A 21710-nucleotide genomic window follows, 5' to 3' on the forward strand; every position below is an offset into this window, starting at 1 on the left:
CTGGGAACTGTCCAGCTCCTCAGTAGTTCCTCGTTGCCCGTCTTTACTCACCCTATGCACACATAGCTTAATTTTCAAGGGGACCGCCCCCTCCGGATTTCTGGAGCTCTTCCTCTGCATAGCTCCCTCCTCTCCGTACTGACCCACAAATTTCAGCTTCCTCTGCCTCCCCAACTCCAATCTCTGTTTTGCCCACTCAGTGTAACCACTGCTTGGATTCTCCCTAACCCACAACACAGTCCAAAAAGTGCCTCCAGGCTGAATTCCAGGATCATCACAGAGCTCATCTTGTTCCCCTTCTCTCTGGGTCACCGTCTTGCACTGTCTTTTTTCTAACATCTGAAAAGACTTACTTCCTGGATCTTGTCCAGTTCTCCAGTTGTTCACATGTGGAAGTTAATTCCAGATCCTCTTACTGCCTGATGGTTGGCAATGGAAGTCTTAGCTAAGGCTTTAGACCCTAAGGACTCTCCTCGACTGAGCTCATGAGTTGGAGTTTTACCCACTGAACTCCCTGGATCTCTTTCAAACAGCTCTGACGTTTAAAAAGCTTTACCAAGAGTCAAACACTTTCTCATTCATTATTCTCTACAAACATGTGACAAAGGCAGTGTAAGCAATTCCCATTTCATATGAAACGGAGGGTTCAGTTCCAGAGACGTACTCAGAGTACACTAGTTAATACGTGGGAGGCAGGGCTAGGCGTCAGGTCTCCTGTTCCACACCGCCCGCATCTAATGCCTGCATCTCCAAGGCTTCTCAAACTTCTCCATCAACTGCCCATAAGAGTGCAGTCACATTCTCTCAAGGCTTTGGAGCCAAGTAGCCTGCCTCAAGCAAGACATGTCTTTGAAATGGCACAGTTTTTAAAAAATATTTATTTATTTATTTATTTATTGGCTGCGTTGGGTCTTAGTTGGGGCACTCGGGATCTTTCGTTGCAGCGTGCAGGCTCTTCACTGCAGTGCATAGGCTTTTTTCTAGTTGCGGTGCATGGGCTCATTCATTACTGGCGGCACATGGGCTCGCCAGTCGTGGCGCACGGGCTCCAGAGTGCATGGGCTCTGTAGTTGCAGCACGTGGGCTCAGTAGTTGCAGCACGCCGGCTTAGTCGCCCTGCGGCATGTGGGATCTTAGTTCCCCGACCAGGGATCAAACCAGCGTCCCCTGCATTGCAAGACAGATTCTTAACCACTGAACCACCAGGGGAGTCCCAGCACACTTTATCTCTTACTATATATCACTTTGTCAACACTCATCATAATGTACACTTAAAATGAGTGTATCTTATTTTACGTAAATTATACCTTGATGAAGTCATTTTTTTTAATTACATGATTTTTATGCTGGACATTTTAATACATCCACAGGAGGTAAAGTGTTATTAGGAAAATAACAGCCCTTCCTCAGACCCCTGTACAGTCACCTGTAGGTTCGTGCAGCCTCGGTGAAGGGGCTGGGCAACATTCTGCTCAGTTTCTGGCTTCACAGAGCCTTCTTGTGATGCAGGTATAAAAGAGTCTACAAAGTGCATCCAGACACCTGTTTCAAAGAGAGCTGCGAGTACGCGCACCAGGACCCCAGACAGGTGCGTCCCAGGGAGGAGGCCCGTGCTGTGCCCTGCAGGTGGCCACAGGGTCAGAGGGCCAGGGTGGCCCTGGTGACTGGGGCTGTGGGATGCCACAGGCCCATGGCTGAGCCAGGTTGCCAAGATGTGCAGCCCACCTATTTTAAGGAACTGTGTGCCCATATGTGTACGTGTGAGCACACACAGATGGGTATAGCTGGGCCTGGTGGGTGCTGGTAGGGGTCACAGAGTGGGTGCTGGGGAGGTTACATGGTGGGTGCTGGGAAGGTCACAGGGCAGGTGCTGGAGGGAGGTTGAGTGGTGGTGCTGGGGGGTCACTCTGGTTATGCATGTTCACACAGCATCTGGCACTAGTATTGGGAAGTGTTACGGACAGGTCCAATTATATAAATACAGTAAATCTCTATCTACTTTTTATTCACTCTCACCCAGGTTCTTTCCCCAAAGGGTTCAAGGTAGTCACAGAATTATTATATAATGCACTGCCTGAGTACAGACAACAGAGTCCAAACCTCAGTCACATCCTCCATAGACCAGTCACCACACGCACTGGGTCTTGCGTTTCTGAGTCCAGGAAAAACCCACCCTGCTGCCTTACCCGAGCACATCACCTGTCTCCCATCGCCCATCCTCCACACCCCCTTTCACTCTCCATGACTCACACCCAGCCAGGCAGCCTTCCTCATCACTCCACGACTCCCACCCCAAGCCAGGTGGGCACACACAGACTCAAACGCTCATCTCTGTCAGCGTCTCACTACCACGCTCCCCAAACTGGAACACATGTGACCTACAGACAAGACAGGACCACAGCAGGCAGCCTGGGCCGAGGAAGCTGCAGAGTTACAGGGACACAGTTTCTTTTTAATAAGCCACATTTCTCTAATTATTTCAGGAAACAAAGTAACAGTCCTACACTGAAGAAATCTTAAGGTACGTTCCCACAGCCAGCAGAGCTGCCGGGAAGGCTGAGGGACATCCCCCCGGCACTCGGTCCTCGGGAGGGCTGCTGTCTCCTTGCGGAGCTCTGAGAAGAAAGCTCAGTCTGTGCTCTGTGTCATCAACTCAGACCAGAAGGTTTCAGAACTGCCTAAGGGGGTTACAATGGGTGAGAAAAATAATACTTAAGGAAGGCCTCCCAATAGACATAAACTTGGTCTGATACATCGCATCCCACTCTATCTCAATGGGCAGAAAACCCCTTCCCCGGTCATCAGCAATGGCAATGGAGGGGGCGGGTGAGCTCTTAGAGAGGCCGAAGACCACCTGCACCCAGAGGGAGGTGGGACTGACGGGCTGCTGGGAGGGCAGGCGAGGGGGGACAGTGGGAGGGGCCTGGGATGCCAGAAGGCAGAGGAATTCTAGGAGTGCTTTCCAGACCCTGTAAATGGAAGTCCATTGAGAAAGGGTGTGCGGCCTTGATCACATAACTTTGGGCAAGTCCTGAGCCTCTCTCACTGGGAGAGTGCCAATGAACACAGGCATCCTAAGCATTCAGAAACCCTGAAATGAAAAAAACTTTCCAACGCTATTCTTGTTTAATCCAGCATTTCCCAACCTCTTGTGGCAAGTGAGCCCCATGTGACTCCCACCCCCTCACACGCACACTCTGTGGAAACCTTCACGATAATTTGGAAGATCCTAGGCTAAGCCACAGAGACCCATCCACAGCCCGACACAATTTCTTATCAACGTGACGCACTGGGAATGAAAGAGGTATTCTGGCTGACCCAGGAGAGCTCACCACTCGAGCTCCATAAAGGAGCCCAGAAGCCCATCTTCCTGGTGGTGTAGGAGGGGAGTGAGACTCCTGGGTACCAAGCAGCTTCACAGACAGGCTACATTTTTTTATATGGCTGAGGAGATGAAGAAGAAATGTTACTCAGAGACCTTTATAAACAACCAGAAGCAAAAGAGCTTCGCAGGTATAGGCTGACACTAAAGCAGAACGTTCACCAACCAAGCAGGGGAAGCAGAGGCTGGGACCCACAGGTTGGGCAGCGGCACGTGAGCAAGAACGTGTGACCTCAGGCAGGCGTTCAGTTCCCGTCAAGTCTCTGCGTTCAGGTCCCACCTACTCAAAGGCATCACTCCCCCCAACCCCCATGTACCCAAAACATGCACTCCAAGGCTTGCAAGCAATTCACCACCCACAGATATAACTGGGGTGTGAAACATTTATATTGCAATAAGTCATCTGAAAGATAATATATATATTTTTAACCTCATTCAATGAATCAATTTCTATAAAAACAAATCAGAAACCCTCAATTGTTAAATTATCAAATACTGGCTTTTAGGATACCCATTCTTAAGACAATGGAGAAAACACAAATAAGCAGGAAACATTCACACACACACACACACACATCCAAGAACAAAGTGCAAGAATTCATTCAGTCGAGAGAGACCAGGGACAGCCCATGCCTTCAGAGAAAAGATCCAAGGCGTCACCAAATGAAGGGGGTTGCAGCCTGCAGATTTCAAATTTAAGCTGCAATGCTACCCACATGTCCCCAACACTGGGGGGTATAGTCAGTCCTCCACGAGCCTGCCCCCCAGCACCCACTGCCATGTCACAGGGAACAAACTTCACAGATGTGGCAAGCTCTTCAGGTCCTCCAGGACCAGCAACCTGGGAGCCGCCGCTGTAAAGAGAAACGGGTACCACTATCCTCCTCCTCACGCCCCGGTCTGTTTTCTCTTCTAAGGATCAGGATGCTCTTGTTATGCTCCATCAACCTCACGAGTTTCTAAAGCCCAGGAAGACGAGGTCTAAAATTGGATTGAAAACAAGGTCCTGGCTGGAGTCGGTGCCCTGAGAGGCTTCTCTCCTCTGGCCTCTGGAAGACAGACGGCCAGGCCAGGCAAGCACCAGCCACCTCCTTGCCCAGCCACAACCAGGGAGACCTCCGGGACAGAACCCACATCTGACATACCCCAGGCTGCGGTCTCCTAGGGGGCGGTCTGCGCCACGGTGAATGCGCACCCACGGCACACACGTCAGCCCTGGATGGCAAGGCTGTCCACCAGGAATGCTTCTGCAACCTTCAGAAACCAGTTCTCAGATTCCGAGGTCAGAGAAAGAATTCTCCCTTTGAGAGCTAGCAACAAAATTGAGGAGGAACTGCTATCAACAGCTTCCAAAGCAGAGACGGTGGGGCTGGGAGGAAGGGGCAGCGATGAGGCCACACTGGAAGCGCTTCGCCCGGCTCTCCTCCGCCAGCAGATTATTTATGCTGATCGTTCGCAGGCTAGTGCTCCATCATATGGACCAGCTGACTTTGAGAGAGAAAATGATAACACTAAGACGAAGTTTAGACACTTTTTACCTACAACCTTTTCTGTAAAGGTCAGACAGTATTTTTGGCTTTGAGGACCCTATGGTCTCTGTGGCAATGACTCAGCTCTGCAGTTGTAGCACAAATGCAGCCAACAGACGTGTGACTGACCAGGCGTGGCTGGGTTCCAATAAAACTTTATTTACAAAAACAGGCAGGGCCAAGTTGGCCCATGCGCCACACTGGGTTAACCCCTGGTCTTTGAGGTCATAGGCTTTGGCCTATCCCCTGGATGACAAGTCCCACCAAGGCACCAAAGACCTCAAGGGTTTCATGGAAACCTCAAGGGTTTCAAACCCCACTTGGAAAGCCAAGGCAGCACCTCTACCAAGTACAGCGAGGGCTCCTCCCACAAGCCTAAATGTGATGCTGGTGAAGGTTTCTCTTAGTCCAGGACTCAAGTAACACTGTGTGGGGCTATCAGGAAGTAAGTACCATGTTCCACACGCTCCTTCACACACAGATCGCCACGTCATCCTGCCACCCCTGCTCTCTAGCACGCTTCTAAGCAGTGCTCGCTTCTCCCTGCAAATGAGGTGAAAACCAGACAAGCCAACCCCACATCTAGTGTGTTGAACATTTTAGCAGCTGACCCAAACTGGAACTCAAGCCGCCGTGCATCTTCCACTGACTCTGCCCCGAGTCAGCATCACAGCCACAGAAAGGGGCTCTTCCTTTCATCTTCCATAAAAAAAATTTTTTTTACAGAGTTATATTTTAGGCCTTTTATTTTTATTAAAGTTTTGTGTGCATATGTCTGTGTATTATGCATTCTGTCATTTTCAGCAAGGAGGAAGAGTCATTTCGAGAAGTCTCTACTGTACTCCAGAAGGTCCCCAGTCTCCAAGGCCCACCTGGAGAAGACGGCTGAGTGCAGTCCAGGGGCTCTGACACTGGGAGAATCGAGAAAACCGCATACATAAACACGTCCTGCTGACTGTGCTGTGGCACTGGGACCTGTCACTGTGCAACTGTGTAAGCTATGGCGTCACAAGCAAACAGCAAGATCAAGTGATATCACTGCAAAGAAGATGAAACCCTCTACTGCCACGTTAATAACCTCAAGCCCCTCAGCCACGAGGCAAATGTAACGTGTTCCAGTCTTTAGCTTAGAAGCCCTTGTTTCTACAAGAAACAGTCTACTGAATCCTGAGCTTGGTGCTGTGTTTTCTTATGATTAACCCATTTTGATGTTTTATAAGTTAAACATCTAGTAAAAGACTTCCTGATGCTAAAGGAATTATAATTCATCCTTGAAACATTACAGATGAGCCACTGCTTTTTTCCACACGGCTCCTTCTTAAAACTCTAACGTCTTCCTTGGAGTTACTCAAGGTCCACCCCAAAAAATTAGCAAAAATGGAATCAAAAAATTGTCAGGGGCATACACATTTCTGTGTCAAAATGAAAGGAGCAATCCTGAGTTGCCGAGTCAGCCTTGTGCTAATCAAAACTTGGATCAACTAACCACGTCACCGAGCTTAGATTTAAGATCCTGTTAGTCCCGCCTGGGGAGCACAAGAGCAGCACCCTAGGTCCCCAGGACGGTGCCGCCACCCGGAGGCCACAGAACACACGAGGAAATGGAAAATGAAACCTCTGTACTTTCAAATAATTCTGCCCACGGCCAAGAAAGACAGTAAAGACAAAACTTCCCTTTTCCCGTCGCACGAGGACCGACAGGGGTGCAAATGAGGAACGCTACGTGGCACCCTGCTGCTCACCCACCAGCCACCCCAACAGGCAAGGGCTCCACCCGGTGTCAGCCAACCTCCAGCACCTTCCCTGGGCTGGAACTCCTGCCACTGGCCAACGACTGCCACCGATGTCGGACTCACGTGTGGAGGGACTCACTGAGCTACTGTTCTTTTGCAAAAAAAATGTCTTTCTCTTTGCTGTCATGCTCGAATATGAGCCTGGAGAAAGCAAAAGCATCTACACCTCAGTAAATGCAGCTCCAATCTACCCACAATAAAACACAGCTCAAATCTACCAACAGCATCCCAGTACAGAGGAGAAAGGAACTCTCTTAAAAAATCGGCTATTTACTTTACTTTTAAATAAAAGAGAAACAAATGTAAGCCCATTTAAAATCTTAGGCCCTCACGAATCAGCACAGTCGCATTTTGCTAAATGAGGCCTTAGAGCAGCGTCCGAGCCTTGGCACTGCTGATCTTTGGGCTGGCTCACCCTGTCGTGGGCCTGTCCTGTGACTGCAGGATGTTTAGCAGCCGCCCGGGCCTCGACCCACTAGACCCCACTAGACCCCAACTGCACACCCTCCTGGTCCTAACAACCCGATGGGAAATGTCCCCAGATGTTGCTAGGTGTTCCCTGGTGTCAAGATCACCCCCAGGTGAGAACCGCTACCTGACAGGACTTACGTGGTCTCTGCGAGAAAAACGAGGCCAAGCGCCGGGAGTCTCACGTGGAGCTGTTAAAATGCTGTAAAGACTTGAGTTTGGGGCACATCACCAAAAATGTCTTCTGCAGCATCAATCCTGTGCCAGCTCCCCCCAAGAAAGGAATCTCCAGAACCTTCTAGGAATCACCCATCTTCCCACCCCTCACAGAGCTCACGCCATCAGGGCTGTACCTCTACCTCAGAGATGACCCCTGGCTTACATCCAAGTCCATTCCCCAACCCCAACTCTTCAAGTCGCTCCTCAGACCCACTGGCCTCCCCAAGGGGCCTTCCACCACCTCTGGTGTCACGGAGAGCTCCCTGAAATGAAACCAAGCCCAGACCTGCGGCCCTGGCTCCAGGTCAGAACTCCACGGACGCCAGAGACGTCAGGCCTGGACGCAAGCCCCTGGGCCTGAGCTGGCGTGAAGGCAAACTCCGCCAGCGGTCAGGGTCAGGGCCCGCTCTTCTCAAAGAGGCACAAAGTGCCCCCACGCGGGGCTGGCGGTAAGAAGCTGTGCAGAACAAAACCATACATCACTAATCAACCTCCTTTTACTCTGCTGTACAATGACTGCAATTACGAAACAATAAGATATTTTTGAACTAAAAACCTCAGTATTTTTGTGGAAAACCTGCTCCTTGTTTTCATAAAATAAAGTGCTGTGATGTACTAAAAGCTCACTGTCTTCTCGGAACTCTTTGTCACGAGAAGGATGTAAAATGACTCCTGAACCAGAAGAAACATCCCCCACTGTCACGGGACTGTCACCAACACAGATGGGAGAGAAAAAGTAAGACCAAATGTCGCGGTGTTGAGCCCCCCGACCTTAGAGGCGCAAAGTCAGCCTTCTATTCAGGACGGAGCAGGGCCCTCCCCCCAGGACCTGACAGCAGATCAAACCAGTACATCTGCTTCTTAGTCTACTTCTCAGGTGATTTCCAATTAATTTTTCATCAAAAGACTAGTTTGAGAATGAAAAATAACCTGAGAAGATCCAAGTGAAGTTCCCAAAAGCTCTGAGAAAATTAAAATACCCTTTGATCTCGCTGGGCTCTTTTCACTCCAGTCCGTCCATCACGGCTCCCGCTCCTCCCCTTCCTCCGGCTCCTCCTCCTCCTCCTCCTCCTCCAGACTTTCGTCGTCAGCCATACGGCCCTCAGACTCCTCCTCCTCCCGGGCCAAGAGTTTCTTAAAAACCTCAAACTCCTCAGCTGAAGAACAGGCTGTCTTGGCCAGAAACTCAGCTTCTGACACCCTGAGGATGTCCTTGAGTAAAGGGTTGGGGACCAGCGTCTGCCCCTTCTTGTCGGGGGTCTGGTACCGGCCCAGGCGCTCCAGGAACACGTGCCTCTCCTTGGTCTTGGTCATGGAGTACTGCAGGAAGTCGGTCTTCACCACATCCACATGGTTAATCCCCATCCTGAAATAGGCATACTGGAGACATAGCGTGGTTAGGAAGCGCAGCCGCAGAAAGCTTTGTAGGCTCCTAAGGCACAGTTAACTGAACTGTCCAAAAGCACTCGGAGAGACCTGCCTCACTAGCGACGGCAGAACACTATGATCCCGACACCTGCACGATGGCTTTCGAAGCATTTTCAAATTCATATCGAGAAAAATGCAGCAGAAAATAAAGGGCAACAGGGAGAAATTAAGTTCTATTTTTCTTCATGGGGTAAGGAAAACTATGAGTATGGAAAAAATAGGCAAAAAATTCAGAAAACATCTAGGATTTGACCTAAGCCGTCATAATTGTTACCAAAAACTTAGGACACCCTTCACAATTACGTTTCTAAGATCAACATGCAAAATAGGTTCTAAAGATAGGAAGGTTCTAGCTATTTTTAAATTAAGTATTCTAAGCAAAGGCCTCATTAGGATTCTAAGAATAGGCCTGGGTCATCCGTTATTAATGGCAGAAAAGTTGCAAAAGAGGTTTTACCTGTAGTAAAGAAGTGAAAGAACCAAAACCGAACTCTCTTTGGCTGGTGCAAGCAAAGAGGGTCTAAGCCTTTCACCTCATCCACTCGCCCCGGCAAGTCAGCTAACCCTGACTACACTCGAAAACTTGCTGTTACTAATTACGCCATCAGTCATTCTCACCTGGAATTTGTATTCCAGTTCACCAGGGTCCTCCCGAAGAACACAGGGGCATCTGTGCAAAATCTCGGTGACTTGCTTTACCGTGAAAAGGCACTTCTCCTTGAGAACCCCGACGATGATCTCAATGTCCCGCTGACGCATGGTGAAAATTTCAGGGCAACAGTAAAGCACCCTCTTTAATTTCCCTGAAGAACATAAAAAAGGGCAAGTACGTAATTTTAGAATATTCCAGAAGCCCAAGTGGCCAACCACACCCAATTCAAGCCAGAATTTAAAAAACAAACAAGGATCCTCTCCTCCACAGAAGGAGGGCCAGCTTCAGACACGTCTTCCCAGAAGCGTCGTGGAAACGGGATGGGCCGGAATGACGCGTCTCCCCACTGACTCCCTCTCACTTCTCAGACTCCCCAACCCTCCCTCCTGGTATCAAGAGGCCTCTTTCTGGCCTCACAGCTGAAAGGCACCTACTTCATATTCTAGGTCTCCTCTTGCCCTTCTCACCTAGAAAAGACTTTCACAGGGATTTACTGGAAAGCTCAGACAGTAAGATGGGATAGTAGCTTCCCCCATGTCAGGGCTTTGGGTTCGTGTTTCCTTCTGTAATAAAATAGTCCTTGAAATATTCACAACCAACATTCTTAAGACCTAGGAGCCTGAACTCAATGAAAAGGTGTTCCGCAATAATAATTAATGTAATAGTAACAAGAATCATGAGGCACAACCACAGAGACTGATGATCTCCTGGTTAGTGGGTGACCATATATTTTATCCACACTAAGGCGCCTCTGAGTGACAGAGTCCCTATTAGTAACTGCATTAGGATAACGTATAAACTGAGACTCTCCCAGGCAAATCAGGGCATATGGTCTTCCTACAGGTAACTGAGTAAAGTTTAGTACCTAGAAACTTAGAACCACTTATTTAAACTGTTAATTAAAATCTTCCTAACAGGAGAATCAGTCAGTGTCTTGATAAAACGTGTCAGGAATGAATTTCAGGAATTTAGTCTTCATCTTTGCAACTTAAGGCCACGCTGAGCTTGTTAATTTATTGATATAACCACTGCACGTAAGGGGCTAAGTTTAGCTTTTTAGATTATACTGCAATAGGTAATCTGTTAAGAGAAACACACACCACTATCTTTTGCTCATCTTCTAGAGACGGAGGCCGTAAAGATCCTCTGAAATCTGAATTCCCACACCTTTTCTCCCCCTCCCCTACCCCCGACAATATTTTACCAGCAAGAGTCAAGAATACACTAGACTGGCATTCCTCTGGTCAAAGCGGGCAGGGGTCCTAGGAGACACTCACGGGCCCCCCAACCCAACCCCCACAGAAGGCCCGTAAAGAGATCCAGTGAACTTCTAGGGCTCCCGGGGCGCGAATCCTGTGGGGGTGGGGATGGTGGCTCCTTTTGCCTTCACTCCACCCGTGTCCCAGGGATCTGGGCAGATCTCACATTCCACAGTAAATCGAGACAGCTGACTGGAATCCAAGCCTCTACAGGGAACTCTGTAAGTCTCTCTGGCTTCCCATCACACAGACACAAAGCACTAAGCCCACCCCAAGTCAGCTTGAGCATCAAAGGGCACATACATGCACATAAACCAACACCACGTGCCCAGCGCCGTTCTAGATGCCAGAGCCCCTACAGTGAACACGCCAGACACGCGCCTGGGTCGGTCACTCCGTCCCCCTCCTCCTGCGACGCCCTCTGCAGAGTTCATTCTGCTTCCTCACCCCCAAGCCAAATCCCACACTCCTCTCAAGGGCCTTTCCCCCAGAAACCGCCCCGAATCCACCTCACCAGGCTATTCGTTCCCCATCTCTGACTCCTCAGCACTATACATAAAAGCTACACCTTCTCATACCTTCTCCAAGCCCCAGCTTTCGCAGGTAACTGGAGCGCTTCTTCATTTGCATGACAGGCAGTTTCAGTAACTGAGGACTTTTCTTGAAGGCCACACACACAGGCTCTGGATTCAGACCCAGGAGTATTAATTCTGAAATGATGTCCAGCAACTGCTGAGGGTGGGTAGCTGGCTGTATACTGAGCAGTTCGTTAACATGGACATCACTGAAACCCATGTCCAGGAGGGAACTGACGATCTTCCCTCGTTCCACAGCCATCCTCTGCTTCTCAAGGAGGCACTGAGTCAGCCCCGTCCTGTGCTCTGGTTCTTGCGTGCACTTCTGGGGTTCAACAAAGGGTGACTCCCCGAGGCCCCCCCCGCTGGAGACCGTTGTCAGTTTACGCAGCGAAAAAGCAGCCGTCCTCTTCTGTTCTCCAAGCTGAGCAGTCTGCCTAGCAATAAGGGACCAGGTGAGGGGGATCAGGTGATGCCAAGCCGAGACCTGCAAGACACAGCCCCCAAAAGGAATTCATTCCTCACCACTCCCACGTCATGGACACCTCGGGAATTTTGAGCCAGGGTATTTAGTGCCTTGGTCCTACGCAAACATAAGTTTTTATAAGCAACCTGCAAAGTCATACCTGAACTTAAAAAGCCTACCGAGAAGGACGTTCGCGTACAGAGAACAGAGAACTGCAGGAGCACAGAGATGAGCTATTGCTGCTGTAACTGAGGAGCCAGGGACAAGGAGGGACAGGGGAGAACTGTTTCCAGGCCACCAGGTGAAGTATGGGGGGGGGCAGGTTTCCTCCACCTTTTCAGTGCCTGGGGGGGGCCTGCAAATTTAACTGAAAGATTAACAGGCAGAAGAAAAAAAGTTTACTTATATGCATATGGTGGCTACAAGCGCTGGCTCCCTAAACGTCTAGAGTTAGGGGCTAACTTGAGCAAAGGGGTGGTGGGCTCCTAGGCGAACAAATGGGAGCCCAGGAAGTCTGTGATAGTGTTTGTTTATGTAGATACACGTGGTCTTCCCTCTCTTTTTTCCTTCATGGCCGTAAAGCTCCCCAGGAGAAAGGATCTGTGGCGCCCTCGCTCCCAGAAGGTTCTGCTTTTAGCGCGATAAGGGCCGCTCCAAGAAGGCTTCTTTCTGTAGCTGCTGAATCTCAAATGTCTTTAACTTAACGTAATTTCCGTGCCAACTCTGGGGGTCCAAGTTGGTACCCACACCTGAAAAATCTGGACCTCACACAAGTCTCCAGATTCACTACTTATATTCATTCCACAAAAGAAATCCTGGTAGCCTGCAGGCAAACTACACAGAATTCCCGTTGACTTCAGAACTCTCCAGGGTTCAGGTTGGCGCTTAACGAACGAGGCCCACATCCCCAGGCACTCAACCGCCCTTCACGGCCCGTCCCAAAGCCTCCCCTGCGCCCTCGGCCGCCGCGCCCCCGCCAGCCAGTCAAGTCCACCCGCTCGCTGCTCCCGCCTCCCTCTCTCGCCCCGTCTGGGGTCCACTCGCGGGGTCGACCCAGCACCGGCGGGGGGAAAGTGGGATAAAGCCGCACTGACGGAGCGGAGAGCACCGCAGATCAGGGTGCGGCACCAGGTCGGCGTGCGCCGGCCTCTACGACCCGCCAGGAGCCCCTGCTAGCGGTTCCCCCTCACCTGCCGACTCAACGCAGCCATCGCACGGAGGCAGCGACAGCGCCGCTGACGCCGGAAGCAGCCGTCTCCCGGGTCCGCCGCTTCCGCCCTCCGGGTCCTCCGCTTCCGCCCTCCGGGTCCGTCGCTTCCACCCTCCCCCTCGCCAGCGCGAAGGCGCGGGAAGCAGTTCCGCCCAGCCCTTGCCCGCAGGTGTCCGGCGCTGGGTCCGTTTCTGGGGCCTGGCGCCGCCCGCCGCTTGCCGCCCGACGGCACCGTGGGCGCGGAGACCGCGGCTTCTCTGCTTGGTGCCTACGCTGCCCGGGTTTCCGCTTTCTAGAGCTCTCGGCCAGCGCAACAAATGAACAGCTCCTTCCCCATACGTTCGCTTCTCATTACCTTAAAATACCTCTTAAGAGTGGAGGTGAGAGGAAACCATAACCTCGCTCAAACCGGCCACCGCCCCGCGGTCCAGCAGTAACCTCCCCGGAGAAAGCAGGGTCCTTCCCAAAGCAGGTTCACGTTGAGGTAGAGACCGGGCGGTCTGAGTAAAAGGGAGCCGGTCCCAGATAAAGTTATTTGGTGTGGAATCTGCATTCAATATGAATATTAGTGACAAGTTGAAATGGTAGTGGAGCGATCGGTTCAGGCATGCAAAATGGAGTCTGGCGGCCATGGAGGACCTGGTCTCAGCCACTCTCTGCACCGCTGAGAACGTGAGCTTTGAACTGTTCCAGACCCAGGGACACCCCCAGCCTATTCAGAAGAGCACCTGCCAGCTGCAACCTTCTGGTCTCAAGGTCTCCCCTTATAACCATGCAACCATTTCAGACCCCAACCAATCCTTATTTGGCAAACACCCTTACTTCTTTTGAGCTCCAATTATAATTATAAACACCCTCCCACACACACACATACACACACACACACACATATTCTAGAGGTGTAAACTATCCAATGGAACTCCAGAAGTCTTTACAGTTTAAAAAAAAGGGGGTGCAGGGGTCCTCCCAGCTTAGAGGTCTCGTTTCCTCTTGGGATGAAATCCAGTGATGTTTCAGCCTAATTTGCATTCATTCTTAAATTTTGGACATAGGCCTGTAACAGTTCAGGTATAGAGACTAAGCATCTTTCCAAAGGGGATAGTGGTGAAAAAGAATAAAAGGGTGTGCTTTCTCAGCTGCCTAAATTCCACCAATTGTAAGCCCAAGCCTTAGTGTATAAACATTTCTTCTTGTTTTATCTACTTGTTTCCGAACTGAGAAAAAGGACTTGATTCTTGCATGGATACAATTTATAGAGCTCTGGGCCAGGCACCAGACTGGATGCTAAAAACCTTTTTACAGAAGGATTATGCCAAAGAAGAGGGAGGCTGTAAACTTTTCTATCTGGACTCTTTCTGCAGAGAGCACTCTCAAAGTATTCAGACTTTCTGCTGCCATCAAATCAGATGAGTTTTAATTATTTTTTCTTGTAGAGAAGTAACAGTTCTTGGAGACCTAGAACTTTGCATTCTCGGCCCATTGCACACCTGTCTGAAAAAACATTCTGTAACTTTTGTGTTATAAGCATCATAAAAACTACATAGGAAAACATTTGTGTTTTTTTCCCCACTCTTCAAGAGTTCTTTGAACATCACGAGACTCATTTGATTCTGAAGAGTAAATGTCACTAATGCACTACACACTTTAAAAATTCACTTCTAAAAGCCCTGCCTTTACTGTCCCTGACGGATGGAGGAAGGTCCCTCGTCAGTCTCTTGAGACGTCAGGGAGACTCAGGCAGCACTTCCTAAAGGAAGGGGAAGGCAATATCCTGCATCCCAGTAGTTGAGAATCAAATTAACTGTCATTGGAGCATCCAAAAATATCAGGACAGTTGCATGCTTCCTAAATGAACACTAGAAACCGAACACAGGATCATACTAGAGGCAGGCTGGCCCCTGAGCATCTTCCCGAGAGCTCCGGGCAGGAGCCTTGGCACCTGCGGAAAGTGATAACGTGGGAAAAAGGCATGGGTTGGGGTGGTGGTGGGGGGGGGTGGTTCTTGGTTTTGGTTTTGTTTTCTTCCTGCTATTTGAGCAGGGGAAAAATGAAAGGTTTCTCTCTGACACCAACCACTCCCTCCCCTCCAACACAGATACAAAATAGAGGCTGGATTTCCTGTGCCTGAGCTAGCTGACTCTGTTTCAGAAGGGGATGGACTGGAGCCTAGAGGGGAGGGGCCTTCTGAGTGTGTGAGAGCTGCCCTGGGGCCTGAACGGGGGTGGGAGAGGGACAGTCGGGGCTGGACGCCCCCCACATAGTCACGGAGGGAGCCTGGACTGGCTGGGGAGTGCTGGGAGGGTGTCGTGGGTGGACAGCAGAGCACAGACAGATGGTGGGCCGGCCCTGGTGAGCTTGTGCACAAGGAGAAGGGCAATGCCTGAAACACCACACCCTCTAGTCTCCTTAGACCAAGCAAGCTGCAGAGCCCTGGGCTCACCCATAGGAGGGACCCCCAAACTGACCAAGGCTGAACCTCTCTCTAGCTGTGGCAAGTGGAGATGCACAAACGGAAAAATAAAGAAATGAAGTACTTCCCATACCAGCACTGTAGAAGAATTCACATGGTCCAAGTCAGGGTAATTGTTTACTAACAAAGTTGCTTTAATTTGGAAAACGTTCAAGGAAATAAATTAATGAAATAATCTGGTCATTTGGTGAACAGGTTCTACACATTCCGCATAAGAGACAAGCATATACCAAGTCAGGAAGCAGAAACACAGGCACATGTACAAAAGTAGAGGGTTAAAAACCTTTTGTATGCCTTTTGGAATTTCACAAATTAGAAGCCTTTTAATAGTAAAAAATAGTACAAAACTCAATTGAACACTAGAATGTTTTTTCAAGGCCATGAAAAGAAATGAATTCCAAGTCTATTTTATAACCCTAAAACAATATAGTATCCCTGGCTTTTGTTCTAACATTTATCAAGCTTGCATATGAGGTTTTAGACGGTGTACTGGGCCTAATTCTTGAGAACTTACTTTCTCTGAATGGAAGGGGCCTGAATATAACATGACTTCCTGAGTGAAGGAGAGCGGCAGAGAGCTGGGTTTCCCGGCGGTTAGGGGCCTGCCCTCGCACATGAAGCCCTGCGCAGCTCCGGGGCCCGAGCCACTGCACTTGGGCTCCTGCCCTCCAGCTCCAGACTGACAGTGGACAGAACTCCGCTCTCTAAAGAAAGAAAAAGATACTGTGTCACCTGCCAACAGCAAGATTCTAAAATACTTTGCTTCTCTTTGGAGAAATTCTTAGGAGCAAAAGACATCAGGGGAACCCTTCAGAACCCAACTGGCAATGTTCTAGACTCCCTGGACCCTGCTGTGGTGCTGCAGGGATTCTACATCCAGAGCCACAAACAATGTCTGCCCACTCTGAGCAGCGGGGACCAAACACACGGGGCTGCTGCTCCCAGCTGGGGGACCCCGGGGTCCCCCAGACCATCACACTCCTCGTCTGGGCCTTATCCTCCCTTTCGGCCCGCTCAGACCACCGCCAGCGGCACTTCTCAAACTCTCTGCCGCAGCCCTCAATCCCGTCTGCGGGTTCCTCCTTGTCAGGGGCTCCCATGGGCACTCACCCACCTCCCAAAGCCCCTGGTGGTGTTCAGGGACCTCTGGAGTCTCACAGGCGACAAGCCAGCTCTGGGCCCTGACGTTCATGTCCAGGGCAGCACAGAGGAAGGAACCTCGCTCTCCCCCAAGACCCAGGAAGCAGCCTGGGAACCGCCTGAGCCCCGAGGGGCACGGGCCTCGCCTCTCACCTGGCTTGTTTAGTCGACACACCTCCTCCCAGGTGTAGTCAGCCAGGTTCACAGGCTGCGTCACCCAGGGGTCTGTCACCAGCTTCTCCAAGGTGGTGCGCTGCTCAGGGACAGGCTGTAGCAGCCCGGATATGAGGTTCATGAGATCTGGGGACAGAAAGGTGTGTGGCCAGGAGACTGACGGAGGGCCCCGGCTGGGGGCAGGTGGAGCACGTTGCACAACGGCAGGTCCTGGGTCTCATGGGACAGGAGGTGGCTCTGGACCCCCACTTCTAACCAGCACTCCGGGCGCTCTGGAATGTGGGGTCCCAGCTATGCTTCAGGAGGGGCTGTGGGAGATGTCTGTTGCCTCTGAAAGGAAAGCTTGGAGCTCGAGATCCCACCTTGCTCACCACACCAAGTGTGGCAGCTCCTAACCTGGGCCTGCTCTAAGGGACTCTGGGGGTGCAGAGCTGTGGACACAGGGATCACGTGACAGGAAAGGGGTGGGAGGTGGCCGGCAGCGGAGCCCCAGCTCAGTCCCCACAGGAAGGCAGCACGAGCTCTGAGAAGAGCCCCCAGCCTTGAGTCTAGATCTGAGTCCCATTTCCTTTTAGTGTCACCTCAGCCAGGGCCACTCCAAGCCTCACTGTCCCAAGTGAGTATCCTGAGAGCCTAGTGAGAGAGCCTGCAGAGCAGCCCCCGTGGGCAGAGCTGCAAGAGCCATGGTACCGTGGAATCCAGAACGTTAGCAAAGCTCTACAAATCTTCTTCTAGGCTGCTCTGGACTGAACTGTGCACCCCGCTACCCAGATTCACAGTGTGATATTAGGAGGTGGGGCCTTTGGGAGGTGACGAGGGCTAGATGAGGTCATGAGGAGGGGCCCCCGTGACAGCATCAGTGCTCTTATCAGGAGAGACACGAGAGGGCCTGCTCTCTCCCTCTCTCTGCCACGTGAGGACACAGGAAAAGGCAGCTGTCTGCAAGCCAGGAACAGGGCTCCCACCAGGAACCGCATCTGCCAGCACCTTGATCTCGGGCTCTCAGCCTCCAGACTGAGAAATAAATGTCTGTGCTTTAAGCCCCCAGTCTGCGGTGTCCTGTCATGGAAGCCCGAGTGGACTGAGACACAGGCTTCTAACCTAAGCAAAGAACCCAAGGCACAGACTTGATTCATGAGGACACTTATCTCCTCACTGCCTGTAACGATGAATGATTACTCTGCAATCACAGAATGTTACTATGTCACTAATGTCTGAGAGACCTCAGAACCCCGTGGTCCAGCTCCCAGGAGCATCTCCAGGTATGGGCCGTGAGGGTCCCACTCCAGGCCTACCGCCAGGTGGTCCTCACTGCAGACACAAACCACCACTCATGGCCCTGGGGGAGCCAGCTCACGGGAGCTCGAGGTGGGACAGAAACCCCCAGGTTCCACACGAGCGGCCGGGAGGTCAAGTCCATCCTTTGCCCTCCCCCACAGGTGACCTTACAGTCACGGCCACGGCCACGCTCAGAGACTGCTAGTGTGTGCGCATCCTTCAGAAGAGGGCCCTATGGTCCAAAGGGAAGCTCTCCTAAAAATAAAGTTGTGATGTTTTAAAGTCATATTCAAATCGTCCTTACGTTCAGATCAAAGTCCAAGAAGAATGGAAAAGGGAGAGAGCTGGGCTATCGGCACGGACCCGGGTGCGCTGCTCTCGCAGACGGGAAGCCGGTGCAACGCCGGCGCCCGTCCACCCGCCACCGCGCGAGCTCACCTTCCGACACCAGGTACGGGGGGTTTATCGCAGCCTCCAAGGTCTCCTCCAGCTCGCAGAAGGGGTTCTCCTCAAAGATCAGCGTGTACAGCGCGACGCCCATCGACCACATCTCCAGCTCTGGCCCCTTGTAACTGCAGGAAGGAGAGAAAGCACTCGGGGCGCTGGGCCGTCCCCGCACGTGAGCCCAGCACCCGCACAAGTCACCCGAGAGCGGCTTCCAGGGAGACACGCCACACTCCTCGACCACGTCCTCAGCGCCGGCACGTCCGCCCCCAGCCGGGCGCCGGCCACGTGCTGCGGAGGGAGAGGAAAAGCAAAGCTCCACTCAGGCAGCTGAGAGCCAGTCAGGAGATGGCACGGGGGCAGAGCAGAGTGTCTCCCAGGGGGCTTCCTGGAGGAGGTGGAGAGAAGGCCCGGGAGCGCAGGCAGAGTGCCAGGCGCCAGGCCCACGGGAACTCGGCTCACTAGGGGCCCTGGGGAGCCACAGGCAGCTTCATAAAGATGTGAAGGATGCTCAAGGTGAGACTGGCACGGGTGAGCATCCTTAAGGCTGAGGCGAGGCAGCGGCGCAGGATAGAGGAGAGTAAGTGAGAGGGGCACGGGGAGAGGGAGCGCAGGCAGCCGGCCGGCTGGGGGAGCAGGCTGCAGGGAGGCAGCTCCCCAGGGTGCTCTTCGTTATCGCCTGTGCTTATAAACACCCTCATTCCAGCCACCACTTCCTGGGCACCTGTGAGATGCTGGCGCTCTGCAAGGCATGTACATGCTTTAACCCTCATCCTCACAGCAAACCAGCAAAATACATATCACCTTGGTTCCACGGAGAAGAGGTGAGGCCGCTGCTGGGCAGGCACGGGAGCCAGGCTGACGGCCCCCACGCACCAGCCCCCGTGCCGCCCACCGCGGTTGGTCCCTCGGGTCTGGAGCTCGGGCGGGGGGACAGTCTGGCCCCAAGAGACTTGGGCAGCAGCATCTTTGCAGCAGAACAGGAATGTAGACAAGGTGGCTGAGAGGAACTGGTGAGAAGAGGGCCCAGGACAGAGCCCTCTGCCTTCCAGGGGGCCACAGAGAGGCTGGGGACATCAGGAGACGGGAAACCAGTGGGCAGTAGGGGCGGGGGGCTGGGCCCCAGGAGAGAAGAGGGGCCAGGAAGGGAGTGGCCACGAGGACAGACCTCAGGGAAGTGAGGGGATGATACAATGCTACAGCCAGAAAATCAGATTTGGCAGTCTTTGTTTTGTGCCATTTATGTTTGGGAAAAAGAGATTTCAAGAATTTTGGAGGCTAAAGAGAAAAATCCAATAGACTAGAACAGGGGTCAGCAAACTTTTGCTGTAAAGTGTCAAACAGTAAATATTTCAGGCTGGGGCCACGTGGCCTCTGTCCACCAGGGCAGCACAAAAGCAGCCACAGACACTACGTGAGCCGACAGGACTGTAGTTATGAAAACAGGTGGGGGCCGGATCTGTCGCCCCTGGAGTAGAAGGTCGTGAAAACGAGGGAGAAAGCGGGGTCCCTGAGGACGGGATGTAGAACCGGGCAGTGAAGATCCCCGCAACGCTCTGGCGTCTGTCCCTCTAACCACAAGCCCTCCTGGAGAGACACGTCCTAAACACACCTCTCCAAAGTACGTGTAGGTGGTACAGGATAATACCTGTGGTCCGGATCTGACTGGATTTCATTTCATATGTGTACAGACACACTTCGTTTACATGTGGACAACAGAAATCCATGCATACGCAGGGGAAACACTGAGCACTGTTTCCATGCAAGCCCACGAGCACCTGAGCTACACCAGTGTCCTTTCCTCTCCCGAGTTCCCTGAGACCAGGCCCTGCCCAGGCCGGGCCCCTCCAGCTCACAGGCTTCTGGGGCGCAGAGATGTAAACGTGGCCCGCACCCCTGCTTCTCCTCTCAGCCAGAGCAGGAGGCTTGGCGCGCCCTGAGCTGACGCATGCCGGGCCAGTCAGCGACAGCACCTCCAGCCAGAAGTGAACCCAGCTTCAGCCTGGACCCTCTGCATTAGTACTTTTTCTGTTGCTTGATTTCTTACATGGCCAGCCCAGTAATATATTATTGGACTAGATTACTAGTTCTGTCATCAAAATAAATAAACCAACTAAAAAAAAATCCTCTTCATTCATTTGAAGAGTCCCAAGTTTTGGGACTCTTTTTATCTTTCTCTTAACTTTTTTTTCTTTTCTTTTCTTTTTTTTTTAAATTTATTTATCTTTGGCTGTGTTGGGTCTTCATTGCCGCACTCAGGCTTTCTCTAGTTGCGTTGAGCTGGGGCTACTCTTCATTGGGGTGCGTGGGCTTCTCATTGCGGTGGCTTCTCTTGCTGCGGAGCACAGGCTCTAGGCGCCTGAGCTTCAGTAGTTGTGGCTCGTGGGCTCTAGAGCGCAGGTTCAGTAGTTGTGGCGCATGGGCTTAGTTGCTCCGTGGCATGTGGGATCTTCCCGGACCAGGGCTCGAACCTGTGTCCCCTGCATTGGCAGGTGGATTCTTAACCACTGCACCACCAGGGAAGCCCTCTCTTAACTTTTAATTATATGAAACTCCAAACATAAAAGTTGAGGAAATAATATACTGAACCTCTGTCTCCATCCCCCAGCTTCCCTGACCCACCTTACTTTTCCTGCCTGCCTGCCCACTTATTTCCCAAACATACTTTATCACTCAACACCCTCGTCAAAGAGGCACAAACTGAAACCATTTTTCCCCCTAAAACCCCACCAACCGCAGGTCTGACGGCAGGTGTGACAACAGGCTGCAGCTCCCACGATACGTACGGGTTTCCCATGAGGACTTCGGGCGCGCAGTACTCAATTGTCCCACAGAAGGTATAGAACAGCTTGCCCCTCTCCAGGTAGGCAGCCGAGCCAAAGTCTATGAGCTTGATTGTAAAGTCCTCAGCGATCACGATGTTCTCGTCCTTGATGTCCCGATGAATGATGCTCTTGGAGCGCAGGTATCCCACTGCTGACACCAGCTGAAATCAGGAGGCCACAGAGGACTTTTTAAAAGGCAATTCAAGTAGAACATGAATTTAAATTAAGGATTAAGAAGAAAAAAAGAAAAGAACAACAACAAAGAAAAAAAGAGTTCTCTAACTCATCACAAACTGGTGACAGGAAAGACTCTGGAGGCTGCAGATTGCACCCGGCTGAGCCAGAGGAAAAGCAACTCCAGGCAGCAGGCTCACTGTGGCTGGCACACATCATGCCCA

General features: G+C 51.7%; 3 protein-coding genes across 17 annotated transcripts in view; 1 reads left to right on the forward strand and 2 right to left on the reverse strand.

Moving 5' to 3' along the window:
* SNED1 (sushi, nidogen and EGF like domains 1) overlaps positions 1 to 6165 on the forward strand; it is an 88143-nt gene extending 81978 nt beyond the window's left edge. For 6 of the 7 annotated variants that reach the window (XM_061189157.1, XM_061189170.1, XM_061189180.1 and 3 more), the window contains 3 exons: positions 1510 to 1588; positions 2484 to 2521; positions 4300 to 6165. In XM_061189157.1, coding sequence (XP_061045140.1) covers positions 1510 to 1588; positions 2484 to 2495 — 91 coding nt within the window. In that variant the 3' untranslated portion in view covers positions 2496 to 2521; positions 4300 to 6165. Of the gene's footprint in view, positions 1 to 1509; positions 1589 to 2483; positions 2697 to 4299 lie in introns of all 7 variants that reach the window. The other variant, XR_009700805.1, reaches the window with a different exon arrangement.
* Positions 871 to 13023, reverse strand: MTERF4 (mitochondrial transcription termination factor 4). 4 transcript variants are annotated; one of them, XM_061189264.1, is made up of 5 exons: positions 12962 to 13005; positions 11309 to 11738; positions 9438 to 9622; positions 8372 to 8771; positions 871 to 1167 (listed from the first exon to the last, which is right to left on the reverse strand). In XM_061189264.1, the coding sequence occupies exons 1-4, from the start codon at positions 12980 to 12982 to the stop codon at positions 8412 to 8414; spliced, it is 996 nt and encodes a 331-aa protein (XP_061045247.1). In that variant the 5' UTR covers positions 12983 to 13005; the 3' UTR covers positions 871 to 1167; positions 8372 to 8411. The 4 variants fall into 4 exon arrangements, with proteins under 4 accessions (XP_061045247.1, XP_061045220.1, XP_061045237.1 ...); XM_061189237.1 differs by having other exon boundaries at positions 872 to 1167; positions 11309 to 11792; positions 12962 to 13023; XM_061189254.1 differs by lacking the exon at positions 871 to 1167 and adding an exon at positions 2035 to 4866 and having other exon boundaries at positions 11309 to 11792; positions 12962 to 13023.
* Positions 13024 to 15814: 2791 nt separating this feature from the next.
* PASK (PAS domain containing serine/threonine kinase) overlaps positions 15815 to 21710 on the reverse strand; it is a 40243-nt gene continuing 34347 nt past the window's right edge. For 3 of the 6 annotated variants that reach the window (XM_061189284.1, XM_061189293.1, XM_061189274.1), the window contains exons 15-18: positions 21274 to 21473; positions 18482 to 18615; positions 16745 to 16891; positions 15815 to 16155 (exon numbers count right to left, since the gene is read on the reverse strand). In XM_061189284.1, coding sequence (XP_061045267.1) covers positions 16046 to 16155; positions 16745 to 16891; positions 18482 to 18615; positions 21274 to 21473 — 591 coding nt within the window. In that variant the 3' untranslated portion in view covers positions 15815 to 16045. Of the gene's footprint in view, positions 16156 to 16744; positions 16892 to 18073; positions 18299 to 18481; positions 18779 to 20620; positions 20968 to 21273; positions 21474 to 21710 lie in introns of those variants that run through there. The other 3 variants (XM_061189303.1, XM_061189323.1, XM_061189313.1) reach the window with 3 other exon arrangements.

The sequence above is a fragment of the Eubalaena glacialis genome, chromosome 1 (genome assembly GCF_028564815.1).
Source record: "Eubalaena glacialis isolate mEubGla1 chromosome 1, mEubGla1.1.hap2.+ XY, whole genome shotgun sequence".
In the NCBI taxonomy this organism is placed as follows: Eukaryota; Metazoa; Chordata; class Mammalia; order Artiodactyla; family Balaenidae; genus Eubalaena; species Eubalaena glacialis.

What these genes read in the sequence shown, in the direction of transcription:
- MTERF4 (XM_061189237.1), bottom strand. Translation starts at nt 12,982, where the DNA reads ATGGCTGCGTTGAGTCGGCAG. An exon ending in AAAGCTGGGGCTTGGAGAAG is followed by an intron (nt 9,623 to 11,308) that starts GTATGAGAAGGT and finishes TATGTTCTTCAG; the next exon opens with GGAAATTAAAGAGGGTGCTT. An exon ending in AACTGGAATACAAATTCCAG is followed by an intron (nt 8,772 to 9,437) that starts GTGAGAATGACT and finishes CTATGTCTCCAG; the next exon opens with TATGCCTATTTCAGGATGGG.